The sequence below is a fragment of the Microcaecilia unicolor genome, chromosome 8, assembly GCF_901765095.1.
Source record: "Microcaecilia unicolor chromosome 8, aMicUni1.1, whole genome shotgun sequence".
Lineage (NCBI taxonomy): Eukaryota > Metazoa > Chordata > Amphibia > Gymnophiona > Siphonopidae > Microcaecilia > Microcaecilia unicolor.
The window spans coordinates 168,771,179-168,795,819 of NC_044038.1; the positions used below are offsets into that span (position 1 = coordinate 168,771,179).

The 24,641-nt window shown below is 43.6% G+C and overlaps 1 protein-coding gene across 1 annotated transcript in view; it reads right to left on the reverse strand.

The window, feature by feature from the left end:
* Nucleotides 1-24,641, reverse strand: part of TGFBI (transforming growth factor beta induced) — a 75,416-nt gene that overhangs the window by 8,671 nt on the left and 42,104 nt on the right. The window contains exons 4-11 of the mRNA XM_030212169.1: nucleotides 24,246-24,403; nucleotides 21,716-21,880; nucleotides 20,361-20,507; nucleotides 12,634-12,775; nucleotides 11,365-11,577; nucleotides 8,105-8,242; nucleotides 2,080-2,216; nucleotides 808-944 (exon numbers count right to left, since the gene is read on the reverse strand). Of these exons, the coding sequence (XP_030068029.1) occupies nucleotides 808-944; nucleotides 2,080-2,216; nucleotides 8,105-8,242; nucleotides 11,365-11,577; nucleotides 12,634-12,775; nucleotides 20,361-20,507; nucleotides 21,716-21,880; nucleotides 24,246-24,403 (1,237 nt within the window). The remainder of the gene's footprint in view (nucleotides 1-807; nucleotides 945-2,079; nucleotides 2,217-8,104; nucleotides 8,243-11,364; nucleotides 11,578-12,633; nucleotides 12,776-20,360; nucleotides 20,508-21,715; nucleotides 21,881-24,245; nucleotides 24,404-24,641) is intronic.

Here is a 24,641-nt window from a genome sequence, read left to right on the forward strand (position 1 = left end):
CCCTTTTACAAAGCGGCTGTAAGCCCAACACAGGCTCACTGCTCAGTAAAAAGGAAGTACCGCCAGGCTACCACAGCAGCCCAGCGCGTTGTCATATCCAGTGCTACAAAAATATTTTAATTTTTGTAACGCTGGTGTGTACCTGGTGGTAATCGGACAGTGCCACGTGCTGCCTGGTTACCGCCCCCCCCCCCCGAAATGGCCACGTGGCAAGTGCTTCACTTGCCGCACGGCCATTTCCTGAAAAAAAGAAAGACCTATCTTTTACCCACTGTGGTAAAAGGGGCCCTCGGTGCACGTCAAAAACACACGCCGACGCAAGTGCAGGCCCCCTTTTGTAGCAGCTTCCTAAAATTGGCCCTAAGTATCATCAAGGATTAAAATAAGGACAAAAATGTTCAGATAAGGACAATCTACCCCATTTCTGTTTACATTTGTTTTAGCTATTTTTTTTTTCTTAACTTTCTTTTTATTTTCTTTGTGCTATTACCAAGATACTTAAATGGAAAGAGGTTGTCTTTAGCATTGAGATTCGTAATAGACAGAGGCTGACATTTATGCCCAATGAAGGGCTCATATTGTTTCACAACTATGTTGACAGATTTATGTTGTGTCTTCCTTTATACTTCTTTTGCAATTATAGAGAAAAAAAGAATATGATACAACGTCATTTTGACTGTCCTAAATACACGCACTGTAATGTAGTTGCAGTACGAGACTGGTTAAATCAGTCAATTTATTTTATTTTGAATGTTCCAAATATTTTATACAGTGGTAATCACAGCAAAGTGGTATGTGACCTGTTACCTGAAGCGATTATCAGCTTTTAGTGCATCCATAACTGTTCCCGTAGGGAGAGTCAACATTTTGTCCATTATAAATAGGGTACCAAACCTTCCTTTTTTGTCGTGGGCAGCAATACAGCTGTTTTCAATGCAGAGAGACTATAAAATGAAGACGACATGTCAAAAACTGTCTAGGGAAAGTTCTGTCAGATATGCAACTATTGATATGATATCCATTAATTGCAAGTCTTTTGTGTTGGCTATTTTAAATAAGGCTGAAGTAGTTAGTATTTACACCAGCTTCTGGCAGGCATAAATATGCCTAAAGTTACGCGGGAAAATGACTTATGTTAGTATTCTATAAAGACAGTTCCACACTTAGGACTAGATTCTATATATCACACCTATAAATTTGGCACCGAAATTTAGGCATACTTTTATAGGATAAGCTTAAATTTCCATGCAGTTTATAGACTCCACCGAGTACCGGTCTGCATGACTAAATTTAGTCACTGGCAGTTACGCCAAATAAAACCTGGTGTAAATGCTGGCGCCTAAATTAGGCGTGGATCGGGTGTATTCTATAATGACCCGCCTATTCTATGCCTGTGGCCACACCCCTTTTCAACTATATGACTTAGAATTTATGCGCATCACATTATAGAATAGGCTTAGACAGTTCTGCACGTAAATTCTAATTAATGCCAATTAGTATCAATAATTGCTTGTTAATTGGCAATTAGCACTAACTGGCTTGTTAATCAATTAGGCTAAGTGCATTGTTATGGAATGTGCTTCAATTTCCATGCATAAATCTCGGCATGATTTGTAGAATCCGGGGGGGGTAGCACACATCAACCCGGCACCTAACTTGGGATGTCCTATACAGAATTCCCCCTTAAATACCTCCATGACATAAATGCACAAGAAGCAAGTCTCATTCAATTGAAGGGGGGGCTCTGGAATGAGAGGCCATGGGATGAAGGTGAAAGGGGACAGACTCAGGAGTAATCTAAAGAAATACTTCTTTACAGAAAGGGTGGTGGATGCATGGAATAGTCTCCTAGTGGTGATAGTGGAGACGATCACTGTGTCTTTAAGTCAAAGAAAAAATGGGACCTGCAAAGAGAATCTCTGAGATTGTAGACCTTAAATAGTTAGTATGGAAAGACAGACTAGATTGGCTGTATGGTTTTTATCTGTTGTTATTTTCTCTGGTTCTGTGTTACTATGGGAGAGATTGCTATTAAACCACAGGAATTAATTTTAAAGGTATAATTAAATGTAAACTTACATTGCGGTATGCAAATACTCTCAGTTTCTTGCCACCCATGGTCTCCAGGGTTTGTCCATGGTAAAGGTATTTGGAAGAAAGCTGGTCTTTAACAATGTGATTCCGAAACAATTCTCTGTTCACAGAAGGAGATCCAGCTGTAGAACAAAGCTAATGAATTCATCAAAATACAGACCTATACAGAAAAAGTGGATCATAGGATCCAGCAGATTCTTTTAATTTGTGGTTCTCACTGAAATATTGTGGAACAGTGTTTGGCAATTTTTCATGGCAATTCTGAGCCTGCCCAGTCTAGCGTCCACTTTCCTTTTAAAGAAGCTGTTGCCAGGATAGATTCCTTTGCAGTCATTGTAGCCTCACTACCAATACTACTACCAACTGTCCCAGGAAGCCTATCTTTCTTGTCCAAAGAATTTGGCACTGGGGAGCTTGCTGACCCTATCCTGGGGACCCCATGGCTGGTCGGGTTGCTGGGAAGTCCACAATGGATATGCATGAGATAAATTTGCATATCTTTGTAACCAAGAGCAAGTCACTTAACTATCCTTTGCCCTAGATACAAAACTTAGATTGTGAGCTTGCTAAGGGCTGAGAATTTACCTGTATATAATATGCAAACAAATGCTGGGACTTTTGAAATTTGTAGATGGAATATTGTTTGCTGTGTTTTGTAATATTTGGTTTGGGCATTGTTAACTGATTATTGTTGGTGTATGTTTTTTATGTACTCCAAATACGTAGATATAGGCATTCTTTAAGCAGTATATCAAATGCATGACCCTTTCCCTTCCCCTCACACTTAATGCCAAAAGTCATAAATGACAATTCTATAATTGGGCACCTGCAGTTGCTTGTGTCTTGCAAGTGTAAGTGCCAAGAAAATTGACACTTTTATGCGTAAATGCATTATACACTATTCTGTAAGATAGTGCATTAAGTACCTTAGCTCATTACTTCAAGAGGAGCATGGGCGTGTCTCAGATTTACATATGTAACTTACAGAATACTATGTTATGTGTGTTGCATGGCACACTCGGGCATCCCATTGATTTGGCGCAAATGTTCCAATTCAGTTTTAAGCTTAGCATTACATCATACCTGATGCTATGAGTTTATCTTGTTGGGGCAGACTGGATGGACCATACAGTTCTTTATCTGCTGTCATCTACTATGTTACTATGTTCTATAATGGCATCTTGATGCACAGATGCCATTGTAGAACTGGCTCTCAGTGCTTGATATCAGCACACTTAACTAGAGGCTCCAAGTTATAGAATTGCTCCCATAGGGTTGAGAAGCAGTCGTCAGATACTACTGAGTTTGAGAAGCCGCAGAATCCTGGAGCAGTAAGGAAAATAGGGGCAGCTAAGGAATGGACATTCTATTTGAAGCTTACCAACTTAAAAGAACTATTCCCCACATAAAAAGTAAACCAAACTAAACAAGAAAGTGGGAAATCAGTGTCGATCAGATCTTCCCAAACATCAGAGGTGGTGACTGGGATAGGAGGCTGTTACAGTATGAACAGCATTGGATATATGGATTGCAGTCTATGGAACAAAAATATTGAATGAAACCATTCAGTGCAGCAGCATACAAAGGTGCAGGCAGCAAGTGGTTGCATGGAGCAGTCACACGGGCCATCGGCTCCACCGGTCTCCTGCCCCCTCTGACATTACTTCCTGTTCCGGGGCAGGAGACCAACACGGCTGACAGCTGCATATCTGCTCCATGCAACCCCCTGCTAGGAGGAAGGGTGATGTGCTTTGGGGGGAGGGGGTGTGATGAGCCGAGGGGGTACAGCACCAACCTCCCCGGGTGGTAACCAAGCTAGGTACGCCACTGATTTAGTGGATAGTGCTTTTATAATCTGTTTCTCTGTTTGGTATTTTTTGACAATCTAGGGGCTTCACCTTACACAATTGTTTGTGCTGCTAATTGTCCTGTGGTGAAACAGGTCCCGGTTGGGATCTTCTACAAAGTTAAGTGGAAACTAAATGCTTCTATTTTCCCGCTGCATGTTAATTTAAAGGCAGTATTAAACTTTTTGTCCAAAGTGGTTATTTTGAAAAAAAGTGTGAGGATATAATAATTAAAAATTGGGAGGCTTTTGGCCAACGATTGGTTTAAATTCTAAGGAGCTGCAGTTTCTAATCAAAAGGTGAAATAATCGCATGGAGTTCAAAGTGCCAGCCATTGATGCAAGCCTGACTGCTGAGGCCTTTTTTCCTCCTTTTTCCATTATAAAAGAAAAAATATAGGAAAAAAAACATAAAAAGAAGCCTTAGTTTAGACTCTCTGCATGAAGTGTCCGCAGGAGTTTTTTTGAGTGTATTCCCCCCCCCCCCCCCCCAACTCTCTTGTTTAGTTTGGCATACTATTTAAAGGGAAGAATTGGAAAAAGAAAAACTTTCCATATTCTTCATCTTTCTTGATAATAAGAACGGCTACTGATGATGACAGCAAAAAGAATTCATTTGGCAGGGAATGACATGCTGGCTCAAACATCGGTAGAAGATACATACGAGGGTTGAATAAAAAGCAGTGCCTCCGCCTCCTTAAATTTGTTTAAATGAAGATATTCTAATGAATAAAAAAAACAAAAATAATGCTTTGAACTTGCCCTTTAATTACATGTATTTACTATTCTGTATAGTTGCCACTATTCGCCACACGTTTTTACTACTGATTCAAAGCCATCATTAAAGAATTGCACATCTTGTCTCTTCAACCAGTTGCTCACAGTCCTTTCCATCTTTTTATTCATGTCGAAGAGATGCCCCTAAAGGTATTCCTTCAATTTTGGAAAAAGACGGAAATCACATGGCACTAAGGGGTCCTTTTACTAAGGTGCGCCAAAAAGTGGACGCACGCAGGTTCATTTTTCAGCGCACCTGCAAAAAAGGTCATGTGGCAGAATGAAAATTGGTGCGCAGCCATTTTGGGCCTGAGACCTTACCGCCACCCATTGACTTAGCAGTAAGGTCTCAGAAGTTAACCGGGTGGTAATCGTCAGCCTGCATACAGTACAGATTACCGCCTGGTTAGTGCCGCATCCTGGAAAATTTCCTGCGTACCTACTGGACACGGTAGCCGGGTGATAGTTCCAAATTGGCGCACGTTGGGCTCACGTAGGTACCCACACAGCTTAGTAAAAAGGCCCCTAAAAGCCTGCGTGCTTCCATTTCACAAGCAATAGCAAAACAACCTCTTCACACAGACACTTCTCACCAACTGAGGTGAAGGAAGAGATTTCAAAGAACAAATGAACATGTGTAGTGCATCAGTGCTGTGTTCTGTTGGTGAATTATGGAATTACTTTTAACCGTCTGCCAGTAATGCAAGAATGCAAAATACAATAAACAACTAGAAAATCTTCCTGTAATCATTGGTGAGTTTTCTATCTTTATTGCAGAAATTCTATGAAGAAATATAACATTTGCAGCCAGAGTGGACTTGGCACTTCCACAAACCCATTGTGACATTTGGATATCTTATCCTCTTTGGAGAATGTTATTAACAAAAAAGAAATTACTAGCCAATGACATCATTCTCATTGGATGAGTCTCTGGGTCTGGGGAAATTCACTGTTTGGAAATCTTCACTGGATTCCTTCAGAGTTCATAGGAACTTATACTTGATGTTGAGAATAAGTTGATGATAGATAGTGTAAGTAATGGTGCTTATAGAGCAAATGTGGTCTCAGTGGTATTATAAAACGGTATCTTCCAACCTGATCATGGAGCCTTCAAGTTTTCAGCATTGCCAAGACGAATATGCATGAGATATGGTTGCATATTCTGAGTCTCCAATGTATAAAAAAAACTATCTCCTACATACAGTGGTGGAAATAAGTATTTGATCCCTTGCTGATTTTGTAAGTTTGCCCACTGACAAAGACATGAGCAGCCCATAATTGAAGGGTAGGTTATTGGTAACAGTGAGAGATAGCACATCACAAATTAAATCCGGAAAATCACATTGTGGAAAGTATATGAATTTATTTGCATTCTGCAGAGGGAAATAAGTATTTAATCCCTCTGGCAAACAAGACCTAATACTTGGTGGCAAAACCCTTGTTGGCAAGCACAGCGGTCAGACGTCTTCTGTAGTTGATGATGAGGTTTGCACACATGTCAGGAGGAATTTTGGTCCACTCCTCTTTGCAGATCATCTCTAAATCATTAAGAGTTCTGGGCTGTCGCTTGGCAACTCGCAGCTTCAGCTCCCTCCATAAGTTTTCAATGGGATTAAGGTCTGGTGACTGGCTAGGCCACTCCATGACCCTAATGTGCTTCTTCCTGAGCCACTCCTTTGTTGCCTTGGCTGTATGTTTTGGGTCATTGTCGTGCTGGAAGACCCAGCCACGACCCATTTTTAAGGCCCTGGCGGAGGGAAGGAGGTTGTCACTCAGAATTGTACGGTACATGGCCCCATCCATTCTCCCATTGATGCGGTGAAGTAGTCCTGTGCCCTTAGCAGAGAAACACCCCCAAAACATAACATTTCCACCTCCATGCTTGACAGTGGGGACGGTGTTCTTTGGGTCATAGGCAGCATTTCTCTTCCTCCAAACACGGCGAGTTGAGTTCATGCCAAAGAGCTCAATTTTTGTCTCATCTGACCACAGCACCTTCTCCCAATCACTCTCGGCATCATCCAGGTGTTCACTGGCAAACTTCAGACGGGCCGTCACATGTGCCTTCCGGAGCAGGGGGACCTTGCGGGCACTGCAGGATTGCAATCCGTTATGTCGTAATGTGTTACCAATGGTTTTCGTGGTGACAGTGGTCCCAGCTGCCTTGAGATCATTGACAAGTTCCCCCCTTGTAGTTGTAAGCTGATTTCTAACCTTCCTCATGATCAAGGATACCCCACGAGGTGAGATTTTGCGTGGAGCCCCAGATCTTTGTCGATTGACAGTCATTTTGTACTTCTTCCATTTTCTTACTATGGCACCAACAGTTGTCTCCTTCTCGCCCAGCGTCTTACTGATGGTTTTGTAGCCCATTCCAGCCTTGTGCAGGTGTATGATCTTGTCCCTGACATCCTTAGACAGCTCCTTGCTCTTGGCCATTTTGTAGAGGTTAGAGTCTGACTGATTCACTGAGTCTGTGGACAGGTGTCTTTCATACAGGTGACCATTGCCGACAGCTGTCTGTCATGCAGGTAACGAGTTGATTTGGAGCATCTACCTGGTCTGTAGGGGCCAGATCTCTTACTGGTTGGTGGGGGATCAAATACTTATTTCCCTCTGCAGAATGCAAATAAATTCATATACTTTCCACAATGTGATTTTCCGGATTTAATTTGTGATGTGCTATCTCTCACTGTTACCAATAACCTACCCTTCAATTATGGGCTGCTCATGTCTTTGTCAGTGGGCAAACTTACAAAATCAGCAAGGGATCAAATACTTATTTCCACCACTGTATTTACTGTGGCAGTCCTGAAACCCTAGCTGGATAAGTGTGATAATGCAAGTATTATTAAACTTCTGCAAGTAAATTACAGTTATTACTTGCAAAAAAAAAAATTCTATTTTGTCTGAGTGTGCTATAATATTCAGGTCTTTTTTTTTTAAACTATGAATGACTTATTGTAAGGATAGTTTTACTAAGGTGTGCCGAAAAATGGCCTACGCTGGTGTAGACAGGTGTATTGGACGTGCGCAGGTCCATTTTTCAGCACACCTGCAATAAAGGCTTTTTTGGGGGCCGAAAATGGACGTGTGGCAAAATGAAAATTGGCGCATATCCATTTTGGGCCTGAAATCTTGCCGCCACCTATTGAGTTAGCTTTAAGGTCTCACGCGTTAACAGGGCAGTAATCATCAGCGTGTGTATAATGTCGATTACCGCCCGGTTAGCACTGTGTAAAAAATGAAATTACCACCTGGGCCATGCAGTAGCCGGGTAGGAATTCAAAATTGACGCATGTATGTGCCTACGTGGCTTAGTAAAAGGGGCCCCTTTGTGATTAAGGCAAATCATGACACAACAGACATGTTTCTTAAAACATTTACCTTTGAACACGCTATTCTGTGGTGCAAGGACAGTCACACGCTCATTTCCAACGAGATGACTACTAAGGCCAGCTTGTCTAAACAGGTCTAGAGCCGTTGAAACATCTGAAGCACTCGATAACTCAAAGACAGTCTTAGCTAAGAAAAAGAAGAAGAAGAATGGTAAGTGTTGAACAGGGGCGTATCTGAACTGCGGCGGTAGGGGGGGCCAGGGCCAGAGTGAGGGGGCACATTATAGCCCCCCCCCCCCGCCGCCGCCGCCGCCGCCGCCATTGCCGATCCCCCTCCCCCCAGCCGCTACCATTGCCAACCCTCCCCCTCCATTGCTCGCTTACCTTCGCTGGCGGGGGACCCCAACCCCCGCCAGCCGAGGTCCGCGTCCTCCTGCCGCTGCCGCTGCCGCTGCCGGCTGCCTTTGGTGCTTTCATTTGTCCATTGAAGCTGGCGCCAACTAAAGTTTCTTTTGACTCTGACGTCGCTGCACGTTGTACGTGCAGGACGTCAGACTCAGAAAATGTTTCTGAGTCTGACGTCCTGCACGTACAACGTGCAGCGACGTCAGACTCAAAAGAAACTTTCATCGGCGCCAGCTTCAATGGACAAATGAAAGCACCAAAGGCAGCCGGCAGCGGCAGGAGGACGCGGACCTCGGCTGGCGGGGGTTGGGGTCCCCCGCCAGCGAAGGTAGGCGAGCAACGGAGGGGGAGGGTTGGCAGCGGTAGGGGGGTCCAGGGCGAAATCTGCGGGGGCCCAGGCCCCTGAGGCCCCACGCAGATACGCCCCTGGTGTTGAATAGGACAGTTTTTTTTTACCACACCTCTCTACTTAAAATTGCCTGAATGATTTTCAGTAGAATCTACCCAACTAGAATTTGGGCTGAAATTCATCCAAAATCTAGGTGATTAAAATTTAGTCAGCTGGAATTATTGTAAGGTGTTTGGTATGTGACCGGCTAGCACTGAAAATTAGTCTTAGCCAGCTAAGGGGTCCTTTTACTAAGCTGCGGGAAAAACAGCCCTGTGGTAGCTATGGGGGGCCATTTTTCCCATGCGCCAGGGCCATTTTTACCACAGCGAGTAAAATGCTTCCCAAAAAATGGCCATGCAGTAAGATAACTCTTACCGCATGGCCATGCAGTGCAAAGCACTTACCGCCACCCATTGAGGTGGCGGTAAGGGTTGCTGCAGTAACCCGGCGGTAACCAGGCAGTGCGCAGCAATGCCCGATTACAGCCAGGTTAGCGCCATGCTATAAAAAAGATTTTTTTTCTGGCACGCCAGAAATAGCAGACGCTAGAACTGGAACTACCACCGGCAACCCCATTGGGCCAGTAGTAGTTCTATGTTAGCATGCGGTAAGCCTGTGTTGGCCTTACCACCGCCTTGTAAAAGGGTCCCTAGGTCTTGTCATAGATTCACCCTAATCAGCAATTAGTGACCTCTTCCCTCTCACTCAATCATAAAAAAAGGGCATTAGAACTTCTACTGATCCCCTCCCACTGGCACTTAACAATAATTGAGGCCTTCCTCCCTCCCAATGCCTTCTTTAAATTCCCAACGCTCAACCACTTGACCCCTAAACCAAGATGATAAGCATATTCTGTAACATGGTGCGCCTAACTTCTAACATGTGCAGGCAAAAAGGACCATGGTTATGGGCGGGGAAATAGGCATTTCATTGCCATTCTGAAATTTGCGTGCATAATTGTAGTATATGGCCCAGTGTGCCTAAATCTATGTGCCAGGATTTATGCCATGTTTTTGTTGGCGTAAATGGATGCGAGTAGTTTTAGGTTCTGGGATATCAACTAAGCGTATTCTATATACTGCACCTAAATCTAGGCGCTGCTTATAGAATACGCTTAGGCAGAAATGTTTTCCGCATGGATCTTTTAGGTGTCATATATAGAATCCCCCCTCTGTTGCCATTAGTGCATGGTATTTGCAAAAGTTAATGCAGGACCACTTACCACCTCCTGTTTAGGAGGCATTAAGCGCTCCTGTACTAACCAGTTAGTGTGCAATAATTCTAGTGTGCTAGTTAGTTAAAGCTTAAATGTCCACTCTCCGCCTATGACATACCCCCTCCAAAAAATATTTTTGAAAAATGCTTTAATGCATTTGCGGTAGCCTGTTCGCGTGCACTAACCACACATTAAGGGGGTCTTTTACTAAAGATTAACTCAAGTTATCTGCAGCAGGGCCCATAGGAATAAAATGGGCCCTGCTGCAGATAACTCAAGCTAATCTTTAGTAAAATACCCCCCCCCCCCCCCCCCCCCCCCTTAGGCCTAGGGCCAAATTCTATATATGGCATCTGGAAAATCCGCACGGAAATCATTTTTGCCCAAGTGCATTCTAGAAGATTTAAGTGTGGTATATAGAATATGCTTAGTTGATATCCCAGTGCCTAAAACTACGCACCTCCATTTACACCAATGAAAACGTGGTGTTTATCCCTGCAAATAGATTTACGCAGACTGGGCTATATTCTATAACAGCATGTGTAAATTTGGGAATGCCCATGAAATGTCCATTTCCCCACCCATTCCATGCCCATGGCCACGTTCCTTTAGAACTGAATGCTTTAGAATTTAGGCGCAATTCATTAGCGTAAATTCTAATTATTGCCAACTAGTGCTCATTATTGCTTGTTAAGTGCTGTTAACAATGCTGATTAGCTTATTAAGCCAATTAAGTTACATGCGCTGTTATGGAATATGCTTAGATTTCAGCGCGGAGCTCTAAGCATGCTGTATAGAATCTGGGGGCTAATGTAGTTTAGTAAAAAGGCCCCTTAGATTTTAAGCCCTCCAGGGACAACAAAATACCTACTGTACCTGTAACTTGCCTTGAGCTGCTACAGAAAAGTGTGAGCTAAATCCAAACGAATTATAGACGTTCAGTCATTTGCAGCAGATGTAGGATGCTTGTTCATTGATTAATATGATGAACAGTACCAGTATGTTATCTGATTATGCTTTAAGACCTGGGCACCGTACATACCTATGTAATTTGATTGTCTAAGCCACTGCTTGAACATAATACTGTACCAGAGATTTTCTGCCAGGTGAACATATTTAGCTCATGTTCCAAATCACTCTTCCTACCACTCACTGTAATAACTAGCTGAATAAAAGAGAGAAACTGGACAGGAAAAGTCTAGAAACATGAAGCCGTAGAAAATAATAGTCACTTTTTCCACCTCAGTTCCCCCTCAAAGTTGTGCAACACTATATGAGAATATAATGTTACTCTCACCTGCATCCGGGATCAACAACTCATCGATAAAATGAACAACACCGTTGGTAGCCAAGACATCCTTTTTGGAAATAATAGCCTTTCCATTGAGGGTCAGCTCCTCGCCACTGCAGCCCACTTCCAACGGTGAACCTTCCAGAGTCTCCACAGAAACCCCGGAAATAATGGCTTCAGAACACTGAGCTTTTCTCAGTATGTGGTGGCTTAATAAGTCTGCAAGGCAAAAAGTGTGACAGTAAAACCCATTTGGATGATACATAAAAGACTACATGGATTGGAGCAAAGTACTAAAAACCATGTACCCCCTTATGTTCAAAGTGATCCCCCTTAAATCACTGTGGACCAGGGGTGTAGCTAGATACCCAATTTTCGGTGGGCCTGGATCTAAGATGGGTGGGCAGAACTCCACCTTGTCCCACAAGTGATTCGGTCTCTCCCTCTCTCGCCTGCATGCCATATGGTCTCTCAAACATCCCTCCTCCCCCGCATACCTTTTAAATAGCAGATTTTCACCAGCAGCAAGCATCAACTAATACACACTGCATGTTGAACCCACAGCCCTTCCTCTGAGGGACAGTTGTTGGGAGTTTTCAGCTGGTGGGGCTTCGGGTTCCTTGCCAGGCACATCATAGATGTGCTGCTACTGGGTGGTCCTGAGCCCAAAGTGGGTGGGCCTGGGCCACCCAGGCTCACTCTTGGCTACGCCACTGCAACTAATGCCCAATATTCAGTGGCACTCAACCGGGCAGTGCTGCTGAAAATCACCTCTGACTGGCCCCAGAAAAAGTGGGCAGGTCAGGGGGGGTACTGGGGGCGGCATTAAGGAGGAACCTAGAGTTATGCGGGTGGCAGCAGTATTCAGTGCTGGGACCCACATAGTTAAGCAGGTTAATTTAGGACTGCTTAAAATAAAATACAGTGAAAATCTTTTGGTTAGTAAGGACAGTAAAGATCATCCAGTCAATATTCAGCCGGTAGTGGTCAGCACTTTAAATCATATTCTCATACTGACCACTACTGGCTGAATATTGACTGGATAATTTTCCTGTCCTTACTAACCAAAAGATTTTCACTTTATTTTCATAGCAACAGTTTTTTGGTAAGAGCTGGAGGGCAATTTTTATACAAATTTATTTGGTTTACTAAGCAGTTACCCAGGCAGATTTGTTTGCAGGCAAAAGAACCAGTACAAGTTAACCACATTGCAAAGAGGCAGGGAAGGCAATTTTGTTCAATTTTAATTAAAGTAGTTCATATATATTTATTCACCTTTCAGAGCTTCTGGGTCTCCCAGGATTCGTTTCAGTGTTGCTTCAGGGATCTTCGCAAAGGCTTCATTGGTAGGAGCTAAAAGTGTGTACTCTTCATCACCCTCCAATAATGTACTGAGATCCGAAGCAGCTAGAGCAGTCTTGAAACACAGGAAAAGACGTACTGTATTGACCCATATTCACAGAGAGCTCAAGCAGGTTACAAAAATGTTTTATCCTTCATTGATGCCTGACCAATTTACTTCAATTCTTTGAAGGAGTAAACAAACATGTGGACAAAAGGGAACCAGTTGATATTGTGTATCTGGATTTTCAAAAGGCGTTTGACAAGGTACCTCATGAAAGGCTACAGAGGAAATTGGAGGGTCATGGGATAGGAGGAAAAGTCCTATTGTGGATTAAAAACTGGTTGAAGGATAGGAAACAGAGAGTGGGGTTAAATGGGCAGTATTCACAGTGGAGAAGGGTAGTTAGTGGGGTTCCTCAGGGGTCTGTGCTAGGACCGCTGCTTTTTAATATATTTATAAATTATTTAGAGATGGGAGTAACTAGTGAGGTAATTAAATTTGCTGATGACACAAAGTTATTCAAAGTCGTTAACTCGCGACAGGATTGTGAAAAATTACAGAAGGACCTTACGAGACTGGGAGACTGGGCGGCTAGATGGCAGATGACGTTTAATGTGAGCAAGTGCAAGGTGATGCATGTGGGAAAAAAGAACCCGAATTATAGCTACGTCATGCAAGGTTCCACGTTAGGAGTTACGGACCAAGAAAGGGATCTGGGTGTCGTTGTCCATAATACATTGAAACCTTCTGCTCAGTGTGCTGCTGCGGTTAGGAAAGCGAATAGAATGTTGGGTATTATTAGGAAAGGTATGGAAAACAGGTGTGAGGATGTTATAATGCCGTTATATTGCTCCATGGTGCGACTGCACCTTGAGTATTGTGTGCAATTCTGGTCACCGCATCTCAAGAAAGATATAGTGGAATTGGAAAAGGTGCAGCGAAGGGCGACGAAAATGATAGCGGGGATGGGACGACTTCCCTATGAAGAAAGACTAAGAAGGCTAGGACTTTTCAGCTTGGAGAAGAGACGGCTGAGGGGAGACATGATAAAGGTATATAAAATAATGAGTGGAGTGGAACAGGTGGATGTGAAGCGTCTGTTCATGCTTTCCAAAAATACTAGGACTAGGGGGCATGCGATGAAACTACAGTGTAGTAAATTTAAAACAAATCGGAGAAATTCTTCTTCACCCAATGCGTAATTAAACTCTGGAATTCGTTGCCGGAGAACGTGGTGAATGCGGTTAGCTTGGCAGAGTTTAAAAAGGGGTTAGACAGTTTCCTAAAGGACAAGTCCATAAACCGCTACTAAATGGACTTGGGAAAAATCCACAATTCCAGGAATAACATGTATAGAATGTTTGTACGTTTGGGAAGCTTGCCAGGTGCCCTTGGCCTGGATTGGCCGCTGTCGTGGACAGGATGCTGGGCTAGATGGACCCTTGGTCTTTTCCCAGTGTGGCATTACTTATGTACTTACAGTATATCAACGTGATACCCATCAACAGAGCTGACTCAAGGGATAGTGGTGCCCTGAGCCAACTTGTTTTGGTTGCGTGCCCCCACCCCCAATTGCATTGCCACCAGCATCCCCTCCCTCCCTCCCCTGCTGTGGGTTCAGCATCTCTCTCCTTCCAACCACCCCCCCAGTCCAGTCTCTCTTTCCCCTTCTTCTATCCCCCTCAGGGGCTGGTCAAAAGCAGCCTGTCATACTGATGCTGCTGCCGGCAACTGACATGAACTTTACAGGACTGTGGGAGAATGAGAAAGGTGAGGGAGCAGTACCGGACCTGCAGGGAGGGGAAGGGGAGGGGCAGGGAGAGAAGGAGAAAAGGATTAACCTGTAGACCAGGTGAAGTCAGAGGCTGGGTATTTTGGTGCCCTTAAATCACCAACACCCTTGGCCAGAGCCTCATCTGGTCCAATGGTTAAGCTATGGTCCATCAATTTATTTCTCACAGCCAAGAGAGAGAGAAAAACTAGCCTTCTATAACTGATCTGAGCCTTCCATAGAGGCCCTTTTACTAAGCTATATTAAGCAGTTAATAAGGGCAGGTCATGTGTGTGATAGCGGAGGAGCGCAGGAGGGGCTGACTATGGCAGCTAGCTTGTGAGGCTGTGCCATGCATTAGCTGTCATGACTGCTCTTTAAGCCACCTCAAGAGGCGACTTCAAAATCAACCGTCTTACTGTCTCACCAGCAATCCAACAGCACAGCTATTACAAAAAGCATCCCTCTCCCCCCCCCCCCCCCCCCCCCCCCCCCCACTCTCCTCTTCCCTTGGTCCAAGAGCCCTCCCTAGGCACAAAGCTCTCCAATCCAATTTCCTCTATATAAGTTGAAAGACCTTCTCGGGCCTATTTGCCACTGCTCAAGCAGCAAACTCAAATTTGGCCAAATAAACTCTGGAATTTGTTGCCAGAGAATGTGGTAAAGGCGGTTAGCTTAGTGGAGTTTAAAAAAGGTTTGGGTTGGGGGAGGAGTCAAGATGGCAGCACGCTGACTCTGTGGCAGAGGCATCTCGAGCTGATCTGAGAGTAAGCCAATATTCCTTAAGCACTATGCCCCATACTAAACGGAAAGGTTTGGTCAAAGCTGGAGCCTCAGCGACCAAAACCTCCTCACCTTCCCAGCTCAGCATAGAGAAGTTCACCGTGAGGAAGCCAGACCAAGAATCCGGAGGGAGCCCCGCTGTTTCAGGAGGAGGAGAACCCTGTGACTTGGGGCTTGATACCACCTTATCTCCCCCGGAGCGTAATCCACCGCCTCCGCCCGAAAGTTCTTTTCCCCCGCCAGGATCGCTAGAACCGCAAGTCAGTGAAAAACAGTCCTGGATTAGAGGCCCGGAGGAGCATAAAGCCAACGGAGGTCTGAGGCCTTTAGGCCTGCAGACTGAAAGAAAAGCTTTAACAACAAGATCAGAGTCGGTGACTTTGGAGAGCACATGGGAAGCTCTCCAAAAGTTAGACGCCAAGCTGACCAACTCTATGGCAGAAATAACAACATTAGTAAGTACTGTTGAAACTCTTTCTAAATCTCTTGAAACCTTTAAAACAGACTCTACTAACCAAATGAAAGTTATAAATGAAGAGGTGAAAAAACTTCAAGATTTTTCTACTATGACTATTAAAGATAAAAATTTGACTGATAGGAGAATTGAGCAAGTAGAAAATTTTAATCGCAGATTAATCGCAGATTAAATCTTCTCTTCTTGAATTTTCCTTATACATTTGGAATTACTCCACTGGATGCCTTTAAAAAATACCTTATAGAAGTTTTGGGATATTCTCCTGTTCTTATACCTCCAATTAATCGCATTTTTTATGCTCCTGCTAAAAAGATCCCAGATGGAGACTTGGTAATAGAATCTCAACAACTACAACAAAGCAATTTGTCAGAGATTTTAGAATCATCCATATCGGAAAACTCCGAAAGAAAGACTTTACTAGTCTCATTAGTGTTTGATCAGGATGTAGAAGCAATAAAACGTCTTTTCTTTAGGAAATCAAAGACCTTATTCTATAGGAAAAAGATATGGATGTATCCAGACGTTACTAGGCAAACGCAAGAAAGAAGAAAGCTTTTCTAGCCCTAAGCAAAGAAACATTGGCAATAGGAGCTTCCTTCTATTTAAACTATCCCTGTAAATGTGTGATCAAGTACTTAGGGCTTAAATATATTTTCTTTCAACCAGAACAATTAAAAGCTTTTGTTAGCGTTAAAAAGTTGGGATCAGCTTGATATCTATCCAAGTTTGATTGATAATCAAACATATAAATGGTGAGTGACCGTACTCACTCGCAAATGCGCAGTAGAGATTTCCCTCTCTGTCCCGTCCCCATGTCAATATGTGATGATGGGGGGCGGGACAGAGAGGGAAACTGCGCGAAGCCGCCAACGTCGCTACCGCTCCCCCCCCCCCGAGGTCACCGCCGCCCCCCCTCCACCCGGCCCAAGCACTCTCTTCGGTATTGAACTTACATTGGTGAAACGCAGCATGCAGAACAGCTGAGAGATGAGCTCCCGTCGCCCTTTCTTCCCTGCCTGTGTCCCGCCCTCGCCGACGTTACGTCACACGACGGCGGGACACAGGCAGAGAAGGAAGGCCGACGGTAGCTCAGCTGATCTGGGTGCTGCCTGGGTTTCGCCGATGTTAGTTCAATACCGAAGAGAGGGCCCGGGCCAGGTGCAGGGGTGGTGGCGGCGACTCCGGGGGGATGGGGCAGCGGTGAGGGGAGGGGCTTGCCAAAACCCCATACTAGCTCGTTTTAACAGGCTCAACGGCTAGTATAATATAAATAGTCAGGCTTAAGGTGTGCTAAACTATATGTAATACTTTGCTATTATTCTTCTATATATCTCCTGATAACATGACTCCTTCCCTTTAAATTGTGGTCTAAAGAGGGCTTATAACTTTTCTTCTTTTGTTTCATATTAATATGTGAACTAATTCAGTAGACATATTTGTTAGCCTGTATTGCCTATTCAAGTACATAAGTACATAAGTACATAAGTAGTGCCATACTGGGAAAGACCAAAGGTCCATCTAGCCCAGCATCCTGTCACCGACAGTGGCCAATCCAGGTCAAGGGCACCTGGCACGCTCCCCAAACGTAAAAACATTCCAGACAAGTTATACCTAAAAATGAGGAATTTTTCCAGTCCATTTAATAGCGGTCTATGGACTTGTCCTTTAGGAATCTATCTAACCCCTTTTTAAACTCCGTCAAGCTAACCGCCCGTACCACGTTCTCCGGCAATGAATTCCAGAGTCTAATTACACGTTGGGTGAAGAAAAATTTTCTCCGATTCGTTTTAAATTTACCACACTGTAGCTTCAACTCATGCCCTCTAGTCCTAGTATTTTTGGATAGCGTGAACAGTCGCTTCACATCCACCCGATCCATTCCACTCATTATTTTATACACTTCTATCATATCTCCCCTCAGCCGTCTCTTCTCCAAGCTGAAAAGCCCTAGCCTTCTCAGCCTCTCTTCATAGGAAAGTCGTCCCATCCCCACTATCATTTTCGTCGCCCTTCGCTGTACCTTTTCCAATTCTACTATATCTTTTTTGAGATACGGAGACCAGTACTGAACACAATACTCCAGGTGCGGTCGCACCATGGAGCGATACAACGGCATTATAACATCCGCACACCTGGACTCCATACCCTTCCTAATAACACCCAACATTCTATTCGCTTTCCTAGCCGCAGCAGCACACTGAGCAGAAGGTTTCAGCGTATCATCGACGACGACACCCAGATCCCTTTCTTGATCCGTAACTCCTAACGCGGAACCTTGCAAGACGTAGCTATAATTCGGGTTCCTCTTACCCACATGCATCACTTTGCACTTGTCAACATTGAACTTCATCTGCCACTTGCACGCCCATTCTCCCAGTCTCGCAAGGTCCTCCTGTAATCGTTCACATTCCTCCTGCGACTTGACGACCCTGAATAATTTTGTGTCATCGGCGAATTTAATTACCTCACTAGTTATTCCCATCTCTAGGTCATTTATAAATACATTAAAAAGCAACGGACCCAGCACAGACCCCTGCGGGACCCCACTAACTACCCTCCTCCACTGAGAATACTGGCCACGCAATCCTACTCTCTGCTTCCTATCTTTCAACCAGTTCTTAATCCATAATAATACCCTACCTCCGATTCCATGACTCTGCAATTTCTTCAGGAGTCTTTCGTGCGGCACTTTGTCAAACGCCTTCTGAAAATCCAGATATACAATATCAACCGGCTCCCCATTGTCCACATGTTTGCTTACCCCCTCAAAAAAATGCATTAGATTGGTGAGGCAAGACTTCCCTTCACTAAATCCGTGCTGACTTTGTCTCATCAGTCCATGTTTTTGTATATGCTCTGCAATTTTATTCTTAATAATAGCCTCCACCATCTTGCCCGGCACCGACGTCAGACTCACCGGTCTATAATTTCCCGGATCTCCTCTGGAACCTTTCTTAAAAATCGGAGTAACATTGGCTACCCTCCAGTCTTCCGGTATTACACTCGATTTTAGGGACAGATTGCATATTTCTAACAGTAGCTCCGCAAGTTCATTTTTTAGTTCTATTAATACTCTGGGATGAATACCATCAGGTCCCGGTGATTTACTACTCTTCAGCTTGCTGAACTGACCCATTACATCCTCCAAGGTTACAGAGAATTTGTTTAGTTTCTCCGACTCCCCCGCTTCAAATATTCTTTCCGGCACCGGTGTCCCCCCCAAATCCTCCTCGGTGAAGTATTGTGCTTGTAAGAATTGATTGTTAATAAATTAATTAAAAAAAAAAGGTTTGGACGGCTTCCTAAAGAAAAAGTCCATAGACCATTATTAAATGGACTTGGGGAAAATCCACTAAATCTGGGATAAGCAGTATAAAATGTTTAGTACTTTTCTGGGATTTTGCCAGGTATTTGTGACCTGGATTAGCCACTGTTGGAAACAGGATGCTGGGCTTGATGGACCTTTGGTCTGTCCCAGTGTGGCAATACTTATGTACTCATGTAATGGCTGCCCAAATCCATGAAACCATCTTATCAATTTACTATTCTCCCTCGTCCCCTCCACACAAAATCCTAGAAAAAAAATGGTTAGACCATGAGAGGGGCTTAACCCATCTTAACCTTATTTCCCATATCCCTTCCATCTGAGGAGATAATTAACTTAGGGGCCATTTTACTAAGCTGTGTTAGAATATGGGCTAACAAGTTTTAATGTGGGACTTTCACATACAATAAGCCCATTTTTCAAACGTTTTTCAGGTCGTGCACTAATGTTTAGTAAAAGGGCCCCTTAGTACTTCAAAATTCTTGAAATCCTTTCTGGAAGCTTCAGTGGAAGGACAATATTAAGATAGAATGCAAAGTATATCCAACATTAATTCACTTCACCCATTTGGTTACTCTGGGCTTCTTTTACAAAACTGCACTGGTGATTCCCGCGCAGCAAATGAGAGGAAGCCCATAGAAGTTGAATGGGCTTCCTCTCATTTGCCGCACCCTCTATAAATGCCTATTAAAGATTTAGCATCGCTAACATGCAGCATGTTAATACAGCCATTTTTTTCTACATGCGGAAGCAAGTACACAGATGCAAACCTCTTCCCTGATGAAGAAATTCGAAACCTGGCCATGTTGGCAGGGGTTTGACTCGGGAGAAAAATCGCTGCTTAAAACTGCCTAAAGCTAAGTGCTATGATTATAATACATTTCGATGTTAAGATTTAAGGAAGACTTATTGGAAGATGCTGATTTATGAAGAGAGTTTTATAAAAAAGTGAACTTTAAATTCTTGAAAAAAATAGATCGTTATAAAAAAAAAGCAAACGGGTGGATCAATGACGATGTGAACAACACCACTAAAATGCTAGAATAAGTTCCCTGGAAGGTGTCTGTTGTCAAACGAAATTCTGAGGATCCCTGTTTATCAAATAATGTTGAACTATGAATGAAGGTACATTGTAGTTAGATTAGTGATAGCACTGGCCTTCTGTGAATTTAATATGATAGAGTGTCTGAGATAAGATGAAAATAGTGTATAGCAATAATCTCCACACTAATTATTAGAGGTCTCCTGAATTGCATGTTAATGCAAAGCACAAAATAAACAGCTCCGAATCAGCTGTGCTTACTTTAAGGGTTTCAAGGTTCTCCTCATTCTCAACATGTTGCTGGATGCTATTAGTGGTGGCTGTAATCACTTTGTCTATGATGTGAACCACACCGTTGGTGGCATGGTGATCCGCTTTCATGAGTCTGGCACAGTTTACCGTCACAATCTGTAGAAAATAAAGGGTATGAGCACATAGTTTTTATAATAAAAATGAAAGCAACACGCACTGTCATTGAATTAACTTGGCAGACTCATTTATTTAGATCATAATGTTTAAATATAATCTATAAATTAATGTGTCATTTAAAAAAATATATTTAAAAGATTAAAGAATCACAATAATGTTTTGCATATTGTTTTTACTGTTCCGTTATTCCACCTTCCAAGCAAAGAGGTTAGATGCCACCATCATTGTGCCAGACTGGCTACAGTCCAGCTGGCCAATGGCAAAGTTGTTTTAAGCAAAAAAGTAACAACAATTTTTTTAAATCTTCAAATTAGCAAATTAAAAAGAAAATAATAGTAAATATAGACACTGCAGCCAGTCTGGTGCAATAATGGTGACATCTAACCTCTCCTTTGCTAGGAAGGTGGAATAACTGAGCACAAGACACAACTATTTTAAAATATATGGTAAATGTTATGGTATTTTGATTTAAAGAATATTTGAGTTCCCATTGATATGTTATATTATAATGCCCAGAAGGCTTCCGGGTTCACTCAGAACAGCAAAAAGGTTGACTATCAATAGTATTTGTGGGGTCCTTTTACTAAGGTGCGCTGAAAAATGGCCTGCGCTGGTGTAGACGCATGCATTTGATATGCACAGGTCCACTTTCAGTGCACCTGCAAAAAAGGCCTCTTTTTTTTTGCTGAAAATGGACGTGCGACAAAATAAAAATTGGCGCATGTCCCTTTTGGGCCTGAGACCTTACCACCACCCGTTGACTTAGCAGTAAGGTTTCATGCGTTAACCGGGCAGTAATGGTCTACGCACATAGAATGATGACTACCGCCTGGTTTCAGGCACGCATAGCGGACATGCGTAAAAAACAAAATTATTGCCCGGGCCACGTGGTAGCTCGGCGGTAACTCCAAATTGATGCGCATTGGGCATGAGTAGGCACTTAGGTGGCTTAGTACAAGGGCCCCTGGGTAACAACGATGGCCACCCATGACCTGGATATTTAATGCTGGCACCCAGATACAGGCGGGCACTGAATATCCAACACTAATTAAGCCTGCAGCAGCCAACATGTAAGAAAAATCTGACTGCATCCAGCTGAATGTTGCCTTCACTGTAATTATTTTTACAAGATAATTTCAAAATTGATTTTTAATATACGAAAAGTCATTGTAGAAAAGGTCTCTTACTCCGTTGGGATAGTGATGGACTTGAATATTCAGGTTTTGGTACATTGAGGGGATTGTGATTCCGTGTTTAAGTTCGTCTGTCAGGAGACGTCTATCAACCATATGGTAGTGAAGGGCATTGAGCAGCTCAATGTTAACATTACTAACCAACGCATCCAAAATTTCCTGTGAATGCAAGAAAATACAGTTAAAACAATAAAGATAGGAGATACTGGATTGGTAGAAAAATGTTGACCCTGTTGAATATCCTTGTAATTGAGGACCTAGTCAGGTCCAGCGTAAGGGTACTAACAGGCTTATTTTTGAAAGAGAAGGGCGCCCATCTTTCGACACAAATTGGGAGATGGGCGTTCTTCTCTCAGGGTCGCCCAAATCGGCACAATTGAAAGCAGATTTTGGGCATCCCCAACTGCTTCCCGTCGCGGGGATGACCAAGGTTCCCGGGGGGTGTGTTGGAGGCATAGCGAAGGCGGGACTGGGGCGTGCCTAACAGATGCAGTTGAGGATGTCCTTCCTATGCCTCCATCCCTACGACGGCAGTTGAGGACATTCAAAATGTGGATGTTTCTGTAAGAAGGACATCCATGCCTTTGCTATGCCTCTGACACCCCCTTTATTTATTTGGATTTTGTGATCCAAAATCCAAATAAATAAAGGGGGTTTCAGAGGCATAGCAAAGGCATGGACATCCTCCTCACAGGAACATCCACATTTTGGACATCCTCAACTGCCATCGCAGGGACGGAGGCATAGTGAAGGACGTCCTTCACCCATACTCATTAAAAAAAAGACATCCCTGACAAGCACTTGGACTTTTTCACCTGGACTTGTGTTTTTCTAAGGTTGTAGAAGGCTATTATACACGCAGCTTGTCTGCATGTATGAAGCCATCTTTGGCGTGCACAGAGCAGCCACGCATAATGCTTGGCTGCTCTGCACTGGCTTCCCCTCCTTAAGAAGGAAATCGTGTGCAAATGAGGTAACAGCGAACAACTCATTTGCATGTAATTTCCTTCATGCATGCCCATTCCTTTCCGAATCGCTAAGGGATTGGTAAGGGAAGGGCTTTTTCCGTTCACTTAGTGGGACCAGTGCACTATGAATGCTAGCTCCTCCCATGACCAAATGGCTTGGATTTCGTTGCTTCTGAGATGGGTGTCCTCGCTTTCCATTATCGCCGAAAATCAGAAATGACCAAGTCCTGGGGACGACCATCTCTGCTGGGGATGACCATCTCTAAGGTCAACCTAAATTGGGCATCCCCGACCATATTATCGAAAGGAAAGATGGACGCCCATCTTGTTTCAATAATACGGGTTTACCCGCCCCTTCACGGAGCCGTCCTGCGAGGACAGCCCCAGGAAACCTTGGGCGCCCCGTTCGATTATGCCCCTCCACATGCCCTAAATGAACTTTCAGACTTGTTTCTCCCACACACACCCCCCATTATCATTCAGAATATGCACTGTTTGCTGAGATTTTGCTCATCAGACTCATGATCACCCCTATACCACCCCTTTCAGAACAGTCCAGTAAATGCAAGTAATTGCAACAACACAAAGGTGGAAGATGACACACACACCAATGTCAACTGGAGCAAGACAAAAGTTTATTGTCCAAAAATGCAGAAATATGCTGACAAACTGACCCAACACAGGCCATATTTCGTCAATCCAGCCTTCATCGGGGGTCCTTACAAATCAGCAATAAATCACTTGCACTGTAAAAATGAACCGTTGTGTAAAAACTTAGGAAACACAATGCAGAAAGTGCCAGCAACCCACAATCTCATAGGAGATGGCAAGCAATTGAACATGAATGCATCATACTTTAAATTTTAAACTGTGTTAGATATATGTTATGGCCTCCTACCCCCCATGAGAGTAAGTTAGTGGAGGCACATTGCTAGGCTGAGCCGAGCATATTCTCAACAGAATGGGAGAGAGGCAGGATGGAAAAGGGAAATGGGATTGGAGGAAAGGTTTGGGCAAACAGAACAGAAGGGGCAGGTGAGTGGGTTTGAGTTACCTTTTGATGACAGGGTTTTCAGCAGCAAGTGCCACTGAGGCCCAGTAGCATTTGCCCACCCCCGGAGGATTAGTTTGAATGTGGTAAACCTAATGAGTAGTTAGGGATTGAGGGATGGGTATTCTTGGCACAGCTGTTTGGTGGGAGTCTAGGAACAGGCTGTATGGCCTTACTTTGCTTCCAAATTGGCTGGATGGGGAGGATTGAATGTTGATGGTTCCGCAACATAGGTGATATCCCTTTTCCCTTCTACTCCTAATCACTGTAGCCCAAATTCTTCCCTCAGCCCCTTGCTCACCTTCCTGCTGGTGTCCAGTTTTCCTATGCCCATGCTGACTTAAGTAAAAGGGGCCCTAAATGTTGCTAATATAACAAATCTACGCAGTCAGTAGGTTAAAATAAATAAACCAAAGCTCAAAATACTTTTTGACTATTTCTTCAAAAAGGCAGTAAATAAATCCTAATATTAAATAAGTCTTGCAAACAGTGCAATTGATCTTACTTTAGGCAAGGCAGCCCAGGCCTCATTACTAGGTGCAAAAATGGTATAACTTCCATGCCCTTCAATTTCTGGTCTCAGGATTGCTCGATCAGAATACATTTGAGTAGTGGTTGCACCAACCATCCCCAGGGTTTCGTAAATGTTTACGAGAGGTAGTGCTATAAAAGACAGAATTATCGTAGTTAAAAGGAATGCAGTAATATAGTATAAAGATAAAGACTCAGCAGAATAGATGAAACTAAAGTTCTTTCCCCACGACATTCAGTGCTATTTAACTGGTCAGAACGGCTGCCGACTGGTTAAATAGTGCTTAACCAGCTATCCGCCGATATTCAGTGGGGGTAACCAATTATATTGGCCAATATAACCGGCTATCTGCTGATTTTTAAACCGGTT